We start from the raw sequence: 16,695 nt of genomic DNA, 5'->3' as shown, positions 1-16,695 counted from the left end.
AGTAGAGCCATGTGCATGATCAGAGGTCAGGAAAATAGGCCTTATGATGAGAGGCTGAGAGCCATGGGACTCTTCAGCCTGGATAAGCGCAGGCTCAGGGACAATTTGGTGGCCACCTATAAGTTTATCAGGGGTGCTCACCAGGATCTGGGGGAATGTCTGTTCACCAGAGCACCTCAAGGGATGAGAAGGTTGAACGGTCACAAACTCCTCCATGACCATTTCAGGCTGGACATAAGGAAGAACTTCTTTACTGTCCGAGCCCCCAAGGCCTGGAATAGACTACCACCAGAGGTGGTTCAAGCACCTACCTTGAATGCCTTCAAGAGAAATTTGGATGTTTATCTTGCTGGGATCCTATGACCCCTGCTGACTTCCTGCCCCTGGGGCAGCGGTCTGGACTCCATGATCTTCCGAGGTCCCTTCCAGCCCTAAAGTCTATGAAATCTATGAAATTCAGCACAAAAAGCAATATGCCCCACAACAAAAAGAACCGTAGGAAAGATAAATACAGACAAACAAGTTTGACTTTGCAGTAGGGTTGCTCACTCAGGTGCTCAGACCTAGGTGCCAATTACTGGTGTTAACTGTATGGCGAAAACATGTTTATAGCATATGGTTTACATTGGTTTATCATGCTGGAAAGAGTTGGGGGACAGTACAGTTTTTAGACCAAATGTAAACATAAGGAGACAAGAAAAATTACTAATCTATCTACACATACATTTTAATTAAAGTTTGATTGTGGCTTCCTCTGAAATACAAACATAACTCATCCCCTTTTGCCAAGTGGGAACAGATTTTTTGTGATATTGCAGATCAGTTTTCCATTTGGAACAGAAATTAGCAATGCAAAGCCTATGTCATTTCAAGGAAATGGGAATTGCATATGCTTTGTAACTAAAAAAAAAAAAAAAACAACCAAAAACCCCAGTATTTACAAAATGTACCAAAGTCCTGTTGCCTTGAATAACAATAGTATCATACTATATGAAGCAGGTTTATAGAACTCTTCAGAAATGGGATCACTGCCCTACCCACAAATTAGTCTCTGTTTCAGGCAAACATAAGTGTGTAAATGTATTTTTTTCTCCTTTTCCTCCCTTACCTCCTGCATTTTACATCTGGGAAATGCATAGTCAGTGGTTTTTCTCAGACCCTGTTTGGAAGAGGAGACCTGGCTGCTAGTTTTTTTCCTTTATACAGTGGCATTGAAATGTGAGGGAAATGCTGAAAGGTGTAATGGTACAGACCCATACAATATGTTTCATGATGGCAATTACTTTCATTTTTTAACTATTTCTGTCAAGAATGTCATCCCTTGTGCTTATGCATCAGTGACCTCTAATGTGTAATCCATTAGCACCTTTATCTATAACAATTTAATAAAGAGTGTGGGAATATGTATGGAAAATGGATAGTAATTACTTAGCAATACTGTTGACCTCACTTATTTAAATATTACCAATAACTTAATATGGACCTAGTAAACAGGATTTGGTCAACTGTTGGCTTTTTAAAAATCCATGATAAGCCTAGGTGTGCATAGGAGTCATCAAAAGTGAACTCAGGCTTACATAGATATACAGGGCTTTCTTGTTGATGGATTTTGATTGTGAGTGTGTTCATGTATGAATGACTTCCAAGGGTTTATTCTTTTCCTTCCTGCATCCATGCCTCCTCCCCTCCCCCATATGTTAGGGAAGTAGTTTAAATTTCCACTTCACATTTAGTGATAATTGACATCCTGGGTTTCTGAAATTCCTCAGTATGGGATACGCCAAGATATTTGCTGAAATGGTTGTATGGCAAATGTAAAAATGTAGCTTTTGTTTACTGCGGGGTAGAAAAGATCAACATTCACATAAAGAAACATAGACATTTATTTTAAGATTATATTTTCTTCATTTTGTCTATTATTTGAGATATATAACAGTCATTATTTGTCATCCATCCTGCTACATAACACAGACTGTCTTTGATTTTTCTGGGATCTGTATTGTGTGAAGAAAAAGGGAATTTGCTTCTGTAGTTTAGTATTAATATACTTGTTGAGAATATAAACATTTTAGAATAGTTTGTCTGAACCTATTAAGGCATTTTTACACTGTCTGCACTTTGTTTATCTAGGTATCTTTCTTATGGTTTTTATCTGGCACATTTCAAAAGGAGCAAATTAATGCTTTAGACTCCATAATTGTGGCTGTAATGCATTCATCCCAGGATGCACTTTTGCATCTGTTCTATGTTTCCATATATTTTTATAGTGGTTTTAAGGATTGTTAAGTTGCTGAACATTTTCACATCTGAGAGGCTTTTTCTAACCAATTTAACTCAAGCAGAACTTCCACTGAGGGCACTTGGGAGTTTTTTTACCTATGTAAGATGTGCTAAACAAGGCCTTCTAAGAAATATCCCAAGCACCCACCTAGAAACACCTTAGCCTAGTGACTCTTTCAGGGACCAATAAATTATGAGGATGAGATAAAGAATAGTCACAAAAATCAACAATTGGAGAACAGGCATCACTCTGTCTGATGTGGATCTAACACAGATTCATATACTCGGTGTTTAGGGACCTTTCTGTGTGCATGTTTTGGTAAATTAACGTATTTGATTGTAGCCCAAGACGATCTAAATACACTTTAGCAAAAGGAAACGCCCCCTCCCCTTTCCTGAGATTCCATCATATCTCATTGGTTGTGTACATTTGTGGTTTTCTACTAAGTAACAGAACAAAAATGATCAGGCATGTACTATAAAACATTAATGTACAGATCTACAATTTGGGGCTTTTTTTTTTTTTTAATGCAGTTATTTCTACTAACTTGTAAAACAGTTCCAGGAAAATAAAATGTGTACAGGTTGTCCTTGAGCAGTTTCTGGGATCTTCATTCTTATTTCCAAGGCTGTACCTTGTCCTTGTCATATATCACTTTGACAGCAGCTGTGCTACAACTATGTCTCTTGGTATGTTGTGCCTTTAAATATTTTATGGCATGGTTGGTTTCCTTTAGTAGCGTTGACATTTGCTTTCTTTTGCTGTGATTTACAGTGTGTTCTGCTGGCTTCCTGAATAGTTTGTCAAGCAGTTTGCTTTTCATGCCACCTGCATAGTTTTAGATTTTTGAATCTCTGGCAAATAATAGATACAGTTCCATCCAGTTTGTTTGGAAGCTTCTTCAAATATTTCCTAAGTGCAGGGATTAGCTCCTACTATCTTGAAAGGAGACCCTGGTGGGTTTACTGAGCAGTACTGTGCTTTTTCCTTTCCTTTACTGTCTGGAAAGCTGTGGTTGTAACCATGGCCTACTGCTTCCACTGTTCTTACTTTCTCAACCATTCCTTGATACTCCAAAACTTTGTGGTGAGGTATTTCATTAGAAGTGAACACCATACCTTTCACCGTTGCTTTCCCTCTATTAGCATCCCTATAAAATTGGTGTTATATTTAGAACCAGTCCTGTAGTCTGAGGTCGCATTAGTTTGTGATACTACATTTCACAAAATGAGCAAAGCTAAACAGGTCTGCAGTCAGCTGGGAGACTTCTGTGGTAAATACAGGTGTTGCAAGAGGTGTTCTAATGATTCATTAGGGATAAACACAGATGTTGTCTTTGGAGCAGAATCAGCGGTGCTGAGATGTGTCCCGGCACAGCTGATCTTCTTCCTTGGCATTTTTAGACATTGTCCAGGGCAAGGTTGGGCCCCTCCCAGAGCTCCAGGAGCCTGAACATGCAGAAAAATAGTATAACCCTCCTTAGCCAGAACCCATGGAGGAAATGTTCCCACACTCACAGACACGTGCTCCAAGTTGGGGTGTGGCAGCTGAGGGAATCCCTTGCAGTGAGATCGCTGGGGTGTGCAATAAGCAAATAGATGTCATCTCCTATAAGGTGTCAGAAACTGTAACTACGTTTGGTCTCAGCAACGTTTTTGGGCACTTGGAACACATCCATATGAGTCCGCATGTGCATCCACATGAGCCCGCTGCAAGACTCATGCTGGGAACAAAAAAATGTTCCTGGAGATCCAGGTGTCAAAAAATATCCCAGGGGAAAAAAAGCAGGGCAGGGCATGGTCCCAGATCATGCCCTGAGGCAACTGGAGGCTTGGGTCCTCCATAGAGATGGCCTGGTAGCCAGCCAGATGCAGGGCCAGTGAACAAGGGTGCCCTGTGCCACTCCCCCAGCTCCCTGATCACTCCCCCGCCCGGTGCCAGGTCCCTGCAGCATCTCTATGGCTGGCCCTTGCCCTGGTGCTGAAGCACGCTGCCTGCCGCTAGCTCTCCCTGGCTGCAGATCTGGGAGGACCCAGGCAGGGTTATTTTGCCCCAAGTGACACAGTTTGCCCCACACCAAAATGCATGTCTGGGCATGTGTGCTGAGGCAAAAAGCCCCAGCTCAAATTTGTGCCGCTTCTGTTTGAGCTGCTGCAAGCACATGTGCTTGCATGTGTGGATGTGTCCTCGGAGTGTGAAAAGGGACTAGGACATTTTTTTGCAGCTTGTGCTGCCATAAACATTTTTATGGTGGCACAAGAGTTACATCTGTTTGTGCCTTAGGAGATAAGCTTTTTTGAGTATTGAATCAGTCCCAATATTGGTGGGGAGCACTCTATGGTTGGAAATATAGGCTCTCAAGTTTCCACAACCCTTAGAATTCTGAGCTACAACACAGGAGTGTTGCCAAAGATGAAGTAGTTAATTTTCATGTAGCACTTTCAGAATCTGAATCATTCATTTTAGGACCGACTATTATGAGTATTATAATAGCAGTCTGTGTTCAAGCCATGAGATTGATTTTGTTGTTCTTATAATATCCTTAGACTAAATATATTGTCTGTGTCAGCATGACTGAGCAGTTGGGCTGTCACCTTTGAGCCAAGAGTGAGTTGGATTTTAGGTCTCATATGGAACTCAGTCTTATACACAGTGCTGAAATTACTCTGCAGCACTAGATCATTGCCCTACACTGGTGCTGTCCTTCAGGTCAGACCCTGCAGAGGGGAGCCGTTTGTGCTTCTCGGATAGCAGTCCATGCAGAAGTAAATGATCTTATCTCAACCCTAATTCACTAGGGAATACACTTAATATCTTGGTTAATACTCACTCTCAAGAATAAGAGAGATTGCCCAAGACATTGTGGGAACATCCACATGGACATTGCCTTTTGTATTTCTTTCATAGTTACTACATTGCACAATTGCTATCAAATGTATTATAAATAATGCTGGAATAACTAGCATACAAACCACACAATTCAAAATGTAAATATTAGTATCTTGCCATAGGTGTAACATAACAAATTAAATGTGCATGTGAATTCCTTGTGAAACCTATGGAATAATGTGCATTTTATTTCAGTGCCAGTCATTGTCTTTATTCTTGCATTCTTTCAGCCTACACATCTTGCCTGCTTTTTAGGGTCAATATTATCTATGACAGCTACTTAATTGCTACATGCATTTGGACTGTGCCTTGGCAATTATATTTCAGATTCCCATCAATGTACCTGTTTGCCTGGAGCCTTTGTTTATATTAAATATCAGTAAAAAGCTGCTAGTATCTTTATAAATGACACTGGAACAAAATCATATATAGCCACAAGGCATCCTGTCTAGAAGCTGGGGGAAAAAAAGGGAAAGTTATAATATTATTTTAAAGCTTATTGCCAGGTAGATTTTTTTGCAAAATGCGAACAGGAACTATAATTCAAGAATTATAGTAGAAGCTATTTACATTTATTGTTCTTGGGTCTGCATCATAACATCATGCTAACGATTTTTCATTTACACTAAGCTTTTCATCCCCCAAATATTCACAAGGATCTCTTAAAATGTAACTGTTCTTGGAAATGCAAGCAGTGTACAGTGGCAATAAAGAGCAGCTTATGATACCAAGTGAAGAATATGGTTTCCAAATGAAGCAGCAGGGGCCATTTAAGCAAGATGTAATTACCACGATTGGAATTTGAACTTGGCAAGGACAACAGGACTAACATATCTACTGCTAGAAGACATGCAGTGAGATTTTTAATGAGGGCTAGTGGTCAGGGGCTCAGATGTAGTTTGGAGGACACATGAAAGAGAAGTTTCTTCAAATACCAATACTTTTATGACGTGAAATTTGAGACTGAGATGTATTTGGTTTATCATACACTAAATAGTAAAGATTCGCAGTAGTAAATATTAGGCAGTAGACCTTGGTTTATGACCACCACTGCATTGAGGGGCGGTAGCTACTAGTCCCACTATATGCAGAAGTATGGAGAGGGCATATGCCCACAGTATAGCTCTCAGAGCCACTGACAAATAAGGGGAAACATGCCTATTGGTTCCATCTTTCACCTTTTCTTTCCCTACCCCTTAGCAATTTGTCACAGTGTATGAGACAGAGTACATTATAGAGTATAGCGACTATGGCCGTGTCCAGTTCTTGAGAAGGGCCACAACACTAGGTAGTTTTCCATTACCTCACTTTTCCTAATGCTTTGCTGCAAGGACCAAACAAAGTCTGGTCTAATGTGTCTTCATATGAAAAGTCATTGATGCATGAAATGTCACCTTCAGTTCACTCAGAGCATATTATTGTTACCTGTACGGCCAGCATAATCTGCATGCTCTGTAAAGGTATTAAATCACCCTGAGGATTCGTTTTGAAGGAACTTGTCTTGTCACAGAGCTTTTTAAATTGTTTTCCCTTACTTAAAATTCTCTGCTTAATGCTTCTTTCAGCAACAAACCCTTATTAGTTTCAGAGTCACTGGATTAATGCTTTAAGTGATCAAGCTGTGGATACCCTGTAATTAACATTGTTAATTTAATGCAGAAAATATGTTAAACCAAGTTTGTTTGGGTAGCTCTCTCAGTTGTATTGCAATAGAGTTTTCTCAGTGGCATAGATACATAAACACGTTAAAATATTTTTTGTAGGTGAACTAATAAAGTCATTTACAATTAGAGGCATGTATATTTAAATACATCTTAATTTATCAACCTTTGTTTGCTTGGGTTTTCATCAACTACAATATTATTTATTTTAACATATGCTTTTTTTTCCAAAACCTAATATCAAGCATTCATATTTTGCTGTTGTCCTTAAGTAGCCCGGGCTATGAAGTTTTGAATAGCAGCAAAATGGTCCCTTACATATGACACGCATGAAATTTAAAGAAAGTTTATGTATGTGATATAGATTGGTTGCGCAGGGCTAGAGAAAAGATGTAAGAGTTTTTTGGGTCTGAGGTATCTAGGATAGAAACAATTTGAGCTTGGAAAGTATCTTGAGATTTTACCATAAACTTGGTATGAATTGCAGATGTGAGTTGCCTCCGAATGCCTTTTTAAATATATAAATTGTAACATGGGCGACTAGTGCCTCTTGAATCGGGGCACCCGTGACACCAGTCAGTGATCGGGGTCCCCTGCCAGCAGATCCCACTGACCTTGGTAGGGGGTGGGAGGCAGCCAATCGTACTCACCCGCAACCATTTCTACTTTTCCTGGTGGCCCTACTCTCCAGCCAGTATTTGCAGGGGGGCACTGGCGCTCCTGCCTGCCCCTCTGCCCACCTTCTAAACAGGAAGCGCGGCCTGATTGGGGGTGTACCAGCACTCTCAGGGTGCATGTGCACCCCCTATGCATTGTCACTGAATTGTAAAAGCAGTGATATTCAACCATGGATGATTTACAGGGTCATAATTCTGATGAGCGCTCAAGCAGCTTAGGTGATTTGAGAAGTGAAGGGTGGACATCCTTCCTCTAGCATAGAGACATTCCCATAGTTACTCCTAGAGAAGGAACAAACTAAGGAATCTAACATTAAATTTAGTGTTTAAAGTTTAAATTGAACTTCAGTCATCTTTGCTACAACGAGTCATCAAAACTTCTGTTCTCTTTAGTAATCCTGTCCTTCCAGCTGAACAAGTATGATGTAGCAGTTCCAGACTCGCGATACTCTAGCTAGTGTTAGGGAGTATGGCGGAGTGAGCCATACTTCTAATGCTTCATTCATGTTGTCTCAGCACTGCTTAGTGTTGTACAATCAGACACTTGCAGATTGTGTTAGAGGAACATCCAAATGGATGCGGTGTCACTTGTCGGTTAGGCAAGAAAGATTCTTCAGTTCAGGTGATGGTTTTTTAATGCAGCTTGTTGGACCATCTGTTTTCACATAGTAGAGTTTTTGGCAATAACCCAAATTTCTGCTTGGTATATGTCTAGCTTGACAGGTTCTAAGTTTTTGTTGTTTTTTTTTAATGTACATTGCATTTTCTAGGAAAAAGTGTAACTGTACTGGACATGTTTTAAAAACAAAAATCTGCTTTGTTGCTCTTGCTTTTTCAGCAGTCCCTCTATGTAAACCTAAATGTTTAGATGGAAGCGGTGTTCAAAGATGTGTTGCTGAGATATTTCCCTTTTTCACGCTGGTGTGTTCTCACTGAAGTTAAGGACAGAAAACAATTCACCTTTTCTCCACTCCATTAAAATTACATTCTAAGCAATCTATTGAAATCAATATGGAGTGCCATTATTTTACAAGTCAATGGAAGCATTATTTGAAACACTTGAAAAAGTCAGAGTGTGTGTGTGAGAGAGAGAGTGTGTATGTGGATGTGCATGGGTGCAAGCACGCATGCACGCACTTTTAAAAATGTATTCTATAACTCTCATTTAAGTTAACTTTGTTTCTTTTTGATAAACCACTGTCTTCATATGCAGATCATATTGGAAATATGGACCATCTCTCTTTAGTGCTTCATTTGGAAAACATTTGATATCCAGCTCAGATATTAATTTAACATAAACTTATCTAACCATATTAGTTTAATTTTATTTTGCCATTTGTATAACAATTGACCTCTTCACAGTACAGAAAAGCACTAGGACATATTAGACTTTAAAAAATTGCCAGATGGAAATACTGTGCTATATTAAAACAAGTAGGCTCTTCTCCTACATCAAGTTTTTTAATTTGCTTTTATGGTCTGCACTGCATATGGGAATCAAAAATAATATGAAGTCATTGTTGAGCAAATTCAGGCCCGTAGTTTTTCACACAATAATTAGTGCACTTCCATGTTTGCTGTTCATTCATCTGAACGATGTATATAACACTAGAGGAAATCAATGTACAAATCCAAACTCAAACAGGAAATGAAAAGCACTTCACTTTCTATTTTCCATGCTGGCTATTATCTTAATTTTATGAAGTAAAACATACATTGGACTCCATGGTACTGAAAAAACAAACTGCTATGCAGAGGGTCTCTCTCTAAAGTTTTCTAAAAAATGGAAGAGTGCCTGTGTGCAAGTCACAACATGGTGAAGCAGGGTCTGTCTGTTGACAGGACTATTACATGTGTTTCTTTCTCACAAATAAACTTTTAACACACAGTTGGGATGGTCATACTAAATATAAAATATATTTATATGAACACATAAAGAACATTGACATAAAAAATCCTGAGTCTTACAAGGTCAGGAAACTGAATTAAAGAAACCTGAGTTAAAGTTTTCTTCACACTAATAGTGAGTTTCATATTATAATGAATGACTTGATTTCTTATCCACAAAATATATTGTGCAACTACTTAAAATGTGTCACTAATGTTTCTCTGCTCTGTATGTGCTTTTACCATGTAAACAGCATAATGTTGAAAATGTTTGTGTCCTTCACAGCTGCCAAGCAACATCATGAAAAGTGGAGCCATACAGAATCAGATAACTTCTTAAGATGTCATACATTACTTTTGTTGTGATATTGCTTTAATACATGACTGATGTCACATCACAATTCAACCTTATTGTGTTGTTATAATACATTAACAACAACATTATCTGCATCCTTTTACTTTGTACAGGCCATTGGGAGGCTAGTTTGAGTGAATGTTTTTGATCTTTTGCCCTTCTGTTAGCTACTGAAGGACATTTTCTTGCGTGTTCCATGACTCGTCTCCTGGATGCTGAGAGCAAGCAGTGAAAAAGTCTCTCCCAGAGGCTCATATATAGCAAGTTATTTAATGTAGAAATCCAGAAAATCCTGTGAGCATACTTGCAGAAAATGAAATCTGTGGGTTTCACAGAAGTAACTGAAAGTTACATGCAACTTACAAGCTACATCTTTAAGACCACTGCTGAATCAGCCAGAGATGATATCCTACATAAGATTCTATCAAGTGATCATAATTATAATTTTTTTTTTTTTCAGATCCAGCTATCGTAAATGGAGTTTATTGGTCAGAATCGTTAAACAAGGTGTTTGTTGATAACTTTGACCGTGACCCTTCTCTCATATGGCAATATTTTGGAAGTGCAAAGGGATTTTTTAGGCAGTATCCAGGTAAGATTATAAATCAAAATAAAATAAGTGGCTGGTACCGGTACAGTTTTTTCCAAGAAAAATTTAATGGTTTCGACCTTGATTCTGACAAGCAGTTAGCAGATGCCGCTTCCAGTGATTTATGAAGTTTTCCTTGAAGGGAGTCTTCTAGTCAATGCTATAAATACCTTGTTCATTTACTCCCCAATTCATATTTACAGGAAAACCCCCAACTTTTTATCTTTTTACTTTTGCCCAATATAGTGGATTGAGGCTACAATTGACATATTGCCATTAAAACAAAACAAAAGAAAAAAGGACAAGGAAGTTAAAACACTAACAAGAATGGTAAGAAGATATAAAAGAAATTGAGTCAGTGCCCTCAATTTTTCTCTTTCAAAACTGCAGATCTTTAAGCAGGGCCTCCATATTCTCACTGTGGAACATGTGTGCACAGAAATTTGAAGTGAATTGGCTAGCTGAGATAATGCTGGTTCCAGTAAACACCTGACAAGCACACGTACGAACACACAAATGAAACAAAAGGAAAAGAAAAAAAAATCAGAATTGCAGGGTGTGCTCATTATTCTTGATAAGCAGGGAAAGCCTTTGGGACATTCTTCTTGCTACTTCTGTATAATATGAGATATGATTTAATTTAGCTGGATTTGAATTTTTAATAAAAAGGAGTATTAATTTTGCCTGAGAGTTGTAAAAACTTCAGGTGATAGATTACAACACTGCAGCTGTAGAAACAGAATTTAGAAAGCTTAAATAATGTAAAAATGCATAATTTGGTAGTCTTTGAGCTGTTTCATATTTGTGAATAAGTACAGGTAATTACTTCAAACTTTTATTTCTATGCTAAATAAGATATTCATTCTTCCTTCTAATAATTTCTTTAAACATACTACTTAAAAGGCATACTTATACCTCTGAGATTCCTCTTTCCATAGAGCAAGATAGATATGGGTCACCATAAAACCTGTAGAACTCATGTAGAGTTCAAGATAGAGGATGACATGAGTTTGAATTCTGGTTCTTTGGAGTAAATAATCAGAACAGATGATAACTTTGAAATGAATGAGAAAATAACTGACATTTTAAAGCACTTAAAAACTCTTGGAAATGCTTGAGATGTCTGTGTATCTGGCTGCCTTGGTTTTGGGGGAAAAATACTTTGAAATAAGAATATAAGAAAAACCAGTATTTGAAGAAAAAGGAAGAGAATTCAGATCCTTCATATAGTGCCATCTTTTGTAATCTATTTTATGTTAGCAGTCATACTACTTCTTCATTCATCCTTTATTTTAATTTGCACTTACCTGGTACCTTTTGTCTGATGTCATCTGATGATCTCAGTGGATAGTTTTAAACCTATGTTACTTAATACTGATTTCACTTTAACAAAATATTTGGAGTGGTCCACATATTGTGCTTCATCCTGTTAATTGTGCCAGAATCTACTGTTGCTGTGGTGTTCATATCAGTGACTTCAGTAGTTCAGGATCAGAGCAATAATGGAACATCATTAGCTAAGTGGATTGTGTTGGTATTTTTCTTAAAACCCAGTGACATTGCAACAGTGGAAACTGTAGCTTCTTTATTTTAAGAGTATATCTTTTTATGCTAGAAATAGAATGCAAGTCCAGAAATGTCTTGATTTAAAAAACAGGGGGAATTGGTCTGTTGGTGTTCTTAACTTGAAATCAAGTATTGTATTTCCTCTGGCCTACAATTTGGAGACATTACCTCATTGTAGTCAAGTGATCAGTGGCAAACCATCCAGCACAGAACTTGAGAGTGATGCCATCAAGGATGACAATTTTGGGGAGGTTCAGCCATGGGGGAAAAGAGCACTGGGGAAAAGGAATTGGCCAGCATTATCACAAGTCTGCCAACTCCCCTGGCCAAGCAAAGTGAGGCTTAAGTAATGCTCTTTAGTGTGATCAGCAGAATAGCCTTGAAAGAAGCCTTTACCTTACAATGGACTGAAAACAGCTGAGAGATGATTGCATATCCTGGAGTCCTGTTTTGTTAAATCATTTTTCCAGAGATAGCACAATGTGACCAGTGACTTTGTACATGATATATGAATAAGTATGCCCGATCAGTTGATACAATTTTAGAATCTTTTAAACGTTAATTTCCACCACTAGCAAAGAAGCATTTATTTTTTCAAACTATTGTAAGCTAATCCTTTTTTTTAATAGGAATTAAATGGGAACCAGATGAGAATGGAGTTATTGCATTTGACTGTAGAAATCGAAAATGGTAGGTATTACGCAACCCCCCTTTTTTTTTCAAAGTAATATGAGATTAAAAAAGTGATTTTTTTAAGATTGATCTATATGCTTCTTGGTGTAGGTACATCCAAGCAGCTACTTCTCCAAAAGATGTGGTCATTTTAGTTGATGTTAGCGGCAGCATGAAAGGACTTCGTCTGACAATTGCTAAACAAACTGTTTCATCTATTTTGGATACCCTTGGAGATGATGACTTTTTCAACATAATTGCTGTGAGTTTGTCTCTCTTTTTTTGTCTCCCTTTTTCTATTAGGTCCTTTGCCATTGTCTGTCATACTTTATATCCTGCTTTGCACTTGAATGAGGTAGAGGACAGGTGGTGAAGACTGTGCATTGGCTTATTATACCACTAAATCTTGGTGATGGGAGAGACATCCCAGGATTTCTTCCAATGCAACTTTATTCATTGCGGCCCCTTGTCACAGTAGAACTCGTAGATATGTTCCCTCTCTGATTCCAACACATGACAGCTTTCTATATCAGATGGTCATTTTTTTCAGGATGTTACTCTGGGAATTGTAATTGTCACTGTGTTAATAGCCTATTCTTATTGTCTGAGTTGTGACCAGCAGAGTTCTTCCTTGTTCTTGTACAGATTTTCTACACAGTCTCTATTTTTAAGATTTTTTCCTAATAATAAATTATTCCCTGATGTTTTTCACTATTTAATTCAATAGACTGTCAGGAGGTGGTTTAGTTGCAAGCAAGTATGTTATGTATAATGAAAAGTGACCCCCATAAAATGCATACTTTATGCAAAACAAAACAAAAAAGAACTAAATAGGCCCTAAGTATGTAGGCCTTTACTCTATTTTTAACTGATAACAGGAAGATAGTTTAGAATATCTTACTTATTAATCTTTAATTTCTCATTACATAATTAGCACAAACTCATAATAGGAATGCATAATTGCTTTCTGTATCAGGAAAAGTTTATTGTCCTTCAGTAGAACAGTGATTAAGTTAAATAATCTAAATAAGTTTCTGAAGTGGCAAAATGTATCAACTAAATTATTATTAAGATATTTAAACAGTCATGTTTAGTGGGTAATGATGATGCTTATCAGTGGTTTTGTCTGTTATTCTAAATGAGTCAGGGAGAAAATTAAATGCATTTCATAGAGGAAGGAATCATGGAGAAGGCCAATAGGCTCACGTGTCTAAAAACTGCACAAAAACTAGTGACTTTGACATAAAGGTATGTTAGCTAGAATACCTTCCATTAATATTTTAGTACAATAACCATACAGCTATAGTGTGCGTAACTTATTACAGCAACTATACTCTTATTCTTCTATAACTATAGAGAGAGAATATGCCTGAGGTATTATGGGATTATAAAAAGAGTTTGTTTTATTACAGCATGTTTGGTTACCAAGTGCTTCATTTCAGAGACAGTGGGTAACACTACATTTGACACTACATTTTCTGTAGCAATGTGCTACGGCGATATAGCTTGTCACTGTGGCAACATAGCATCAGCAGGCACAAACTGACACCAATGCTACATCGCCATAGCTATGAGCTACCTCGCTATAACATGTTGCCATGGTGATATAGCTGCTAAAAATAACCATGCACTACCAGGATGGCACATCAATGGCTGTTACTGAGCTGTCATTTAGTACTTCCTAAAGCAAGTACTAAATGGCGCCAGTAAAAACTGCGCCACGGGGGACATGTTTAAATATGTCCAGTGCCAACCACTTTTAAAATAATTGTTCTTTTAACTCCTAGTCAATTCAGAACATTTAAGCACAGTATGCTTTTTGGATACATCATCCAGGAGGTGCTAACTGGACACTAATAGGGATGTGCCACTTGTATCAGCAGGTTGTGGATGCACCATAAATTGTATCCTAGTACTGTACTTATTTATACTGCTGTAGCAACAAGGAGTGTTTTCATAGACATTAGGGCTGGAAGGGACCTCGGAAGATCATCGAGTCCAGCCCCCCGCCCAAAGGGCAGGAAGTCAGCTGGGGTCATAGGATCCCAGCAAGATAAGCATCCAGTTTCATCTTGAAGGTGTTCAATGAAGGCGCTTGAACAACCTCCGGTGGCAGGCTGTTCCAGACCTTGGGGGCTCGGACAGTAAAGAAATTCTTCCTTATGTCCAGCCTGAAACGATCTTGTAGTAGTTTGTGACCATTTGACCTCGTCATCCCTTGGGGCGCTTTGGTGAACAAACGTTCCCCCAGATACTGGTGGTCACCCCTGATAAACTTGTAGGTGGCCATCAAATCACCCCTGAGCCTGCGCTTTTCCAGGCTAAAGAGCCCCAGGGCTCTCAGTCTGTCATCGTAGGGTCTGCTTCCCTGACCTCTGATCATGCACGTGGCTCTTCTCTGGACTCTCTCAAGCTTCTCCACATCCTTTTTGAATTGTGGAGCCCAAAACTGGACGCAGTACTCCAGCTGCGGCCTCACTAAGGCCGAGTACAGGGGGAGAATGACGTTCCGGGATTTGCTTGAGAAGCATCTATGGATGCAAGCCAGTGTTTTGGTCGCTTTACTAGCCGCAGCATCGCACTGCAGGCTCATGTTCATCTTGTGGTCAATGATGACCCCCAAGTCTCTTTCTTGCATAGTGCTAGCCAACACAGCACTGCCGAGCCTATAAGGATGCTGCGGGTTTTTTTTCCCAAGGTGGAGAACCTTGCATTTATCGGCGTTGAACACCGTCAGATTCTCGTCCGCCCACTTGCTGAGCCTGTCCAGGTCAGCCTGGATCACCTGCCTGTCTTCTGGTGTGGATGCTTTGCCCCAAAGTTTGGTGTCATCTGCAAACTTGGCCAGTCCGCTTCTGACTCCAGTGTCCACATCATTAATGAAGATGTTGAACAGTAAGGGTCCATGGACAGAGCCCTGGGGGACCCCACTGGTCACAGGACACCACAATGAGTGACTTCCATCAATTACTACCCTCTGGGTCCGACCCCGGAGCCAGTTTTCCAGCCAGTGGATCGTGGAGGACCCAAGGCGACAATTGGCCAGTTTCTCCAAGAGACAATCATGGGACACAAGATCGAAGGCTTTTCTGAAGTCAAGATATATGACATCAATCTCATCTCCCTTGTCCAGGTGATAGGTCACCTGGTCGTAGAAGGAAATGAGATTGGTCAAGCAAAACCTACCCGCAACAAACCCGTGCTGGCTATCCCTTAAGATGTTGGCGTCGGCCAGTCCATTAAGGATGGCCTCCTTAATAAACTTTTCTAAGATCTTCCCCGGGATAGAAGTCAGGCTGATGGGCCTATAGTTAGCCGGATCCACTTTCCTCCCTTTCTTGAAGATAGGCACCACATTGGCCTTCTTCCAGTCTTCGGGCACTACACCAGAGTGCCAAGAGTTTTCAAAGATCTGCGCTAGAGGCTGGGCTATGATGCTCGCCAGCTCCTTGAGTACCCTGGGGTGAAGATTGTCAGGGCCGGCTGACTTGAAGGTATCCAGCTTCTCAAGATGTTCCTTCATGAAGTCAGCATTAATGGAGCGTAGCCATGGATTAGGACTCTCCTGCCCTTGATGCTATGCAAACACAGAACAAAAAGATGATTCTTGTCCACAAAAGTATACAGCCTAAATATAAAACCAGCCAGAAGAAATGAAAGTAGCCAGACATGGATAACATGGGCATGTCTACAGTATCGGGGCAGTGAGCCCAATCATAGTGCTGTGGAAATGAGCCCCACAAATGCTGGTCCATAAATGTATTAACTGCAGAAATGAAGCCAGGATGCCCTGGGAGGGGTCCCGTGTACCATGCACTTGATCTGGATTTCTGACATGCCGTGGTGCAGTGGCTTTGGGAACTTCAGGACAACCTTATTCCTTGGGTTGATACATGTGAAGTTAGAGGAGGTGGATGCGGCTTCCTTGGTAGTGAAGCCAAAGTTGCTCTGGCAGAGACATGCCCAGTCTGACAGTGTTGGTTGAAATAAGAGGCAGTGGTCTCAGCTCACAAGCATCCCAACTGTTGTCAAGGTCCTTGCACACATCTTGCTATATTTTAAGGAGGGTCATGATGAAGCATTATAGAGAATGGTTTGAAGAAAATGGTAGCAAGAAA

At 39.5% G+C, this 16,695-nt stretch overlaps 1 protein-coding gene across 3 annotated transcripts in view; it reads left to right on the top strand.

The window, feature by feature from the left end:
• CACNA2D3 (calcium voltage-gated channel auxiliary subunit alpha2delta 3) overlaps window positions 1-16,695 on the top strand; it is a 913,092-nt gene that overhangs the window by 394,670 nt on the left and 501,727 nt on the right. For all 3 annotated transcript variants that reach the window (XM_059716157.1, XM_019495461.2, XM_019495460.2), the window contains exons 6-8: window positions 10,211-10,342; window positions 12,535-12,595; window positions 12,689-12,839. In XM_059716157.1, the coding sequence (XP_059572140.1) occupies window positions 10,211-10,342; window positions 12,535-12,595; window positions 12,689-12,839 (344 nt within the window). The remainder of the gene's footprint in view (window positions 1-10,210; window positions 10,343-12,534; window positions 12,596-12,688; window positions 12,840-16,695) is intronic.

The sequence above is a fragment of the Alligator mississippiensis genome, chromosome 12 (assembly GCF_030867095.1).
Source record: "Alligator mississippiensis isolate rAllMis1 chromosome 12, rAllMis1, whole genome shotgun sequence".
Taxonomy (NCBI): domain Eukaryota; kingdom Metazoa; phylum Chordata; order Crocodylia; family Alligatoridae; genus Alligator; species Alligator mississippiensis.
Note: the sequence above shows the minus strand (reverse complement) of the source record. Positions and strands in the feature narration are given on the sequence as shown.